Source organism: Emiliania huxleyi (genome assembly GCF_000372725.1).
Source record: "Emiliania huxleyi CCMP1516 chromosome Unknown EMIHUscaffold_218, whole genome shotgun sequence".
Classification (NCBI taxonomy): domain Eukaryota; phylum Haptophyta; order Isochrysidales; family Noelaerhabdaceae; genus Emiliania; species Emiliania huxleyi.
The window spans coordinates 125,487-131,809 of record NW_005200434.1 but is presented as its reverse complement, the minus strand read 5'-3'; the positions used below and the strand labels follow the sequence as shown (position 1 = coordinate 131,809).

General features: G+C 65.8%; 1 protein-coding gene across 1 annotated transcript; it reads right to left on the bottom strand.

Moving 5' to 3' along the window:
• Window positions 1-1,020: 1,020 nt before the first annotated feature.
• Window positions 1,021-5,886, bottom strand: EMIHUDRAFT_114459 (hypothetical protein; the record flags this gene model as incomplete). Its single annotated transcript, XM_005780312.1, has 2 exons — window positions 1,021-3,386; window positions 5,028-5,886. 2 exons carry the CDS (start codon window positions 5,884-5,886, stop codon window positions 1,021-1,023), a joined length of 3,225 nt encoding a protein of 1,074 aa, XP_005780369.1.
• Between the last annotated feature and the right edge of the window lie 437 nt (window positions 5,887-6,323).

Below are 6,323 nucleotides of genomic sequence, written 5' to 3'. Positions count from 1 at the left end.
CGCGCAGAGGCAGCTCCAAATAAATAAATAAATAAAAACGGTCAAACTCTGAGACGAGATGGGATTTAGGGACATGTGTCCCCGCCCTGCACGATCTTGGTGTGAGGGATCTTCAATCCGTCCCCTCACCCCCTGGTCACTACCCGACACTAGAAGAGCAGCAAGAGTTGGGGCTGCGGCTACGGCTGCGGCTGCGGCTACGGCTGCAGCTGCGGGAGGGGCTATGGTCGCGGGAGAGCCGCTGCGCCGCGTGGGCGCGCCTACACCGCGCTTGCTCCGCTCGCCACCTCTCGCAAAGGTCCAAAGTCATAGCCATCACCTCCTCCGGCAAGTCCTTTTCGCCTATCTCGCCGTCCCTCCATGCCTGGTAGAGCTCGTCGTCATACGTAGCCATATTTTGCATCACAGCCTGCTGCACTGCGTCGTGCACAACCCCTGCCACCCTATCCCGCGCCTCAGCGTCGGAAAATTCGAGCTCGGAGTCATACCAGGAAGGAGCAAGGAGGCAGCTCCAGCTGCGACCCCCCGTTTTATTTATTTATTCCAAACGTAGCGCCAGCCAGTAGCAGTACCACATGCCATACCCGGGTACGGTACTACGGCACACGAACCTGAGATTCCGACAGCACCAGCGGAGGAGCGGACCACACACACACCAAGCATGTCGTGTGCACAGAAGAGCCTCACTCTCTACAGACTGCACCGCGTACAAGCAGAGCTAGCGAGGAGAGAGACCAGAGAGCGTTCAGAAAGGACCACCGCGCACCGGCCTACAGCGGGGCAATCCGCCGTACTAGTGTAGGAAAGCCCCTGCGCTAGCGAGCGCCTGGCAGGCGCATTCTCGGAGTCGAGACGGGAGCGCCAGAGCTGCCCGCGCCGCCGACAAAGTGGAGCTCGGCGACGCACCGCCGGGCGCACTGCGCCGAGAGCGCGAGAGGCGCGCTTCCGCGGCGAGATACGGCGAGGTACAGCCGGAAACAGAGGGAGCGGGGTGCCGGTCCCGGTGCGCCTCCCTCCCTCTCAGCCATCGAGCTCGATCGGGTCCTGCTGCGTGCCCGGCGCGGGCGGCGCGGGCGCCACGTCCCACGCGAGCGCCTCCGCCACCGAGTGCACCGTCGGCGGCAGGCGCCACCTGTTTTGCTTTCCATCGATGCCGAGCATCGTGAAGGCGTCGGGCTTGAAGCCGGCTGTCACCGGCACCTGGAGCGGCGCCATCAGCGCCATCAGCGCGCGCAGCACGCGCTGCAGCTCCGCGCGCTCGTCGAAGTCCCTCACGTAGACGCAGCAGACGACAGCCTCGCGCACGAGCTCGTCCGGACCTGCACCGGTCGGCGCGACCTTGGCGCTGCAGCCGAGCTCGCCCGTGGCCGTGGCGCGCGCGATCGCCGCCCACGCCGCGTCGGCAACGCCCGGCTCGAGAAACACCATCCACTTTCCGGTGGTGTAGCCCTGCCGCCGCGCAGTGTCCAGCAGGCGCTCGACACACTCCCTCTTGGCTGCCGCCGGGACGTTGGCGCCGCGGTCGATGATGTCGCTGATCTGCTGGAGGGCCGGCTGGTACGGCGCCTCCGAGAAGTCGCCGCCGCCCGAGGAGCCGGGCGTGCCAGCCGCGCGGCTGTGTACCTGCACCCACGCCACCTGTGCAGCCGGGACGAGCGACGGCTTGACAGCCTCGATCCAGCGGTGCAGCGGCTCGGTGTCGTCCCAGACGATGCGCCCTCCCGCCATGCTGCGGATGCGCTCCGCCATGGTGCGAGCCCCCCGGGAGGCCTCCCCCTCCCGCCCGCCTTGCGCACGGCTCGCGGGCACCGAGGAGGGGTCGACGAGGTAGTCGACCGCGCGAGCTGCGTCGCCGAAGGCTGCGGCCAGGGCAGCGAGCGCGTCCTCCCGCGGGAACCCCATCGCAGAGAGCGAATCCACCACAGCCGGGTCGACGCGAAACGTCGCTGCGGGCGGTGGCGCCGCCGACGGGCCGCCCTCTCCTCCACTCGCCGCGAAGGCCCGCGACTCGTTCAACCGCTTCGCCTCCGCGCGTTTGCGGTCCGTCAGCCGCCACTGCACCGAGACGCGGTGCCCGAGGCCGAGGCGCGACTCCATCCAATCCGGCAGCGACCCGCGGGCGGTCGGCGGCGGCGGCTGCTCGCGGTAGACTGCGCGCACCCCGTGGAACGCCGCGCAGCCGGAGAAGGCGACGACGTCGCCGCTGCGCAGCCGGACGCGCTCGCAGGAGCGGCACTCGCGCCCCTGCCCGCCGCGCGCGCACGCCGCGCAGAGCCGATCGCGTAGCAGGTGCGTGTAGTGCTCTTCTGTCCTGTAGCGCGACTCCTTCCCTTTGTGAGGCGCATCGTCCCAGACGACCCAATGCCCTTCGCCGCCGCCGCCGCCGCCGACGCACCACGTCTCGCGCGTCTGCCGCGCCTTGCAGCGACCCGGCTGGTCGAAGAACATGTCGCACTCGCCGAGGTTGAGCAGCACGACGCCATCAGTCCCATCCTCGTCGACGTGGCCGTGCATCCGCCCACCCTCCTTTCGGTCGAGCACCCGGCACCAGTTGAACTGGTCGCTGCTGAGGCCGTAGAACATGCGGGCGAGTTTCGACGGCGCGGCGCCCTCCTGCTTGAGCGGGAAGTCGTGCACGCGCAGCGAGCAGTCCAGCCCCTCCTCCGCCGCCGCAAAGATGCGAGACTGCTGCTGCCCCTCGGACTCCTCCACCGCCCACACCGCCGCCCGGACGGCGCGAAGGGCGTCGAGGCTGCGCGGCTGGGAGGAGTTGAAGAGCACCTCGAAGTTGTCGTTCGAGATGGAGTTGCCCTTTGTCAGCGACGAGGTGCGGCCCGGCTCGGCCATCGCCTTGGCCGTCCCTGGGCGGATGTTGGACTCGCCCGGTCGAATGTCGGCGCTCTTGACGACGTGCCGGCCATGCGCGCCGTCAAAGTTGCGAAAAACGACGGCGAGGACCTCGCCGCGTTTTCCGCGGAGTAAAACCTCTGCGTCCACGGCGGCGGCCTGGATGTCGATGGCCGCGCCGCCGACAATGGGGCGGGGCGGCGCCGTGGGAGGTGGCGCGGCGGGAAGCGGCGGCACGGCGGCGCCCGGCGCGGGCTTCTTGCTGACGGCACGCGGAGTTTCAGCGACGTCAGCCTGGCGCCGCTTCAGGATCTTTGTGGCAGTGGAGATGAGCCGCTTCCGGTCCGCCTCCTCCTCGTATGCCTCCCAGCAGCCGTTGCAGTAGGACACCGAAGGGTTCGCAAGGTCGACTGCCAGCGAGAGAGATTGGACACCGCACTCCGCGCAGGCCGCCATTGGGCTTACCCGGGTAGGTCGCTCGCGCGGCGCCTGCTCAAAGAAGGTGAAAAAGCCGATGACGCGGTCCGCTAGGTGCGCTCCTTAGCTCCCCGGCCCTGGATGTGAGGCTGATGACTGCACTCCAAGTGCTCCAAGTGCTCCAACCAAAGCTACTCGACTTGCAATCCCAAACTGTCACTCCCCTCTCTCCCGGCCGGGGTGGGGCGCGCGCGAGAGAGATTTTTAGCAATACCTTAAAGAGAGGTTACAGGCGGGTAAGGTCCGTTCAATACCAAACAACTCTAACACTCACACGTCATTTGGGGCCTGGATTTTTGTGTGGCGCGCGCGGGGGCGGCGGGTGTGCGGCGGGTGTGCGGGATGTCTGTGGGACCGAGAGAGCGATGTGCTTGTGTCCGCCTTGGCCCTTGCGTTTGTTTTCATAACATCGAAGGCTAGCTCAAAAAAGCTCGGCACACCCAAAAAAAGATTTTTTCGTTAGTCGCTCTAGAGGGTTAGACCAGCTTCGAGACGACGACAAGAACCACGATGTCCGGCAGCTGCGGTACTCGATGATGCGCTGCCGCAGCTCAACGCCGTACTACTGGATGCGCAAGTGTACCCGTGTGTGGTCCGGCCAGTGCTCGAGGAAGTGGTGGAGCCGGCGCTCAAGAAGTCGTTCGTGCAGCTGGCTGAGGCGGGCCACAGCCCGCAGGAGCCCATCGACCAGGCCTGGGCGGAGGCCCAGCAGGACGGGCGCTTCGGTGGCTGCGGCCTCGGCGGGCACGCAAAGACGGCGGATGCGAGCTTTGCGGCAGCTGTCCTCTCGGTCTACCCGTCACTACGTGACACCGTCGCACTGCGGGGCATGCCTCTCTCCCCGGTGGCAGGGGAAGAGACAGTGCCGATGCTGCAGCACTTTGCGCAGCGCAAACTACAATGACATCAGCGCAACGACGTGGCGATGTCGCGCGCATCTACGCGGTGCGTGCACAAGACAAGGAGCTTGGCCTATGCCACACGTACGAGACGCGAGGGTTGCCCCCCCTTGCCCCACCACCTCGTGTGTGTGGAGAAGTTTACCTTACCTTACCTTACCTTACGAGCTTGGCCGCTTCTGTCCGTCCATGCTGCCGTCGGCGCAGCGCATCCCGCCTATTGGCGACCTCTTCACGCAGCAGAGCACCTCTCCAGTCCCGAAACAGGGCACGCTCGCTGCTGTCGGGGCCCACGATGCGGGGATTGCGTGCCTGGCGGCGTGCGAGGAGATTGACAAAATTACACGCCGCAGTCGGAGGCGATCAAGTCCAGGGAGGCGACTCGCTACATCGGAGTCGTAGTAGTCCCGGGTTACCACGTTGAAGAGCGTGAGAGTGTCGGCTGGAGCGCGGGTGCAGGCTCGCGTGGAGTGCGGGACTAGATCGGTCGCTGCGACGATAGATTGTACTCTAACACACGACGCTCGGTCCCTTTCCACACGGTTACGCCCGCCGAAGCTCGCGAGGCGAGCATACCGAGGCTCAGCTAACGCACTAAGGGTCCCACGTGGTCATGCGTGCATGCTGTTGCATGCTGTCGTCCGTCCCGCGTCTCAGCGGCTCCGTCGCACCGAGCGTGACGCGCGCGCGGGCGTTCCGACGCCGCGTGGTCCGCCGGACAACTCCCTGTCGTCGTTGCGCAGCAGCGGAACGGTCCGTGGCTCGCATTCGGGTTGCCCATGCCGCGTTGCCCACTGTCCTCACTGGCGCACGGGTTGCAGTGCTTCTCGATGTGCACCGGTTGCCCGAGGAGGACATGCCATATGTGCTCGAACGCCGAACCCGCCCAATTGAGCCCGAAGTTGGAGGCCTTGTCGAGCACAGATGCCTTGATTGGGTTGGCACCATCGAAGGTGAGGGCCACCTCGAGCCCAACTTCGTACACTTGCCGCGGGTTGCGCCGCAGCGCGCGCCGGGAAGCGAGAAATTGCGCACAGCACTCGAAGGAGACGTTACGCACACCCGTGTGCTGGCGTGGCAGATGTGGCGTCGGGTCGTCGATCGCGTCGCGCGCGAGCGCGGCGCTGGCTGGCCGGAAGCTTGAACGCCACCGACGCCAAAGCTCCGCGTAGCCTGGCTCCCAGTCCCGGTAGTGGATATCACGGTGTGCAACGTATGTCGTCGGCACGATCGGCACATAATCGGGGACAGTTTCTGCAGCATTCCACTCTGGAGGCGCCTCACGCCAGAGGCACGCTGCCACGCGATGCAGCGTGTGCCTTGTGCCGTGCGGTGCACCGTGGACAAAGGCCACCCACTGTGGTAGTGTGTCGTAGCGCTCCGCCATGTAGTGCAAGTACGCCGGTGTCTCGCGACCGCGATTGGGCACGAATCGACGTCGGCAACACGCGCCACAAGTGATGTTGCGTACCGCAGCCGGTGTCCTGTACGAGGGATGGGCCCTGCCAGAGTCGACTACCTGGTAGAATGTGACTGGCGATTGGCGCACGAGCGGCAGCACGGCCTCGAACGACTCGTCAAAGCGCACCCACACAAATTCGAGCCAACCGCCGAAGGAACACGATGCGGCAGCGTCTGCAGGCGTTGCCGCTCGTCCCGGCATGATCGTCGCCCAACGAAAAAATAGTGCGCGTTGCGGTTGCGAGCCGACGGGACGATCGTCGGCGCGGTGGCCGAGGACGATCAGCTCGTGATCGTGGACTGAGCCGCATCACGCTCGAGTGCTCTAGGGTGGGGTTTCTCGTACCACCGTCGTGCTCTCGTGCAAAGGCGGACCCACTTGCTCCACGCCCGCCCCTCGTAGACGGTTACCGGGAGCCATCGGAGATCATCTCGGGTCTCTGAGCGGGTACGATGTGGCGGCGTTCCGTCCGCCGGAGCCACGCGAGCGCAGCGAGCCGAAGCAAATTTTGAGCTGTGGCCTGTGGGCTGTATCTTCTATCTGCTAGTGGCTGGGTACGAGTGTTGTTCGCGCTCCCTAGCTCTTTGGTATTGTTGTTCAGCCGGCCTAACGTTAGCTACTGTTGTTGGGGAGCCCCA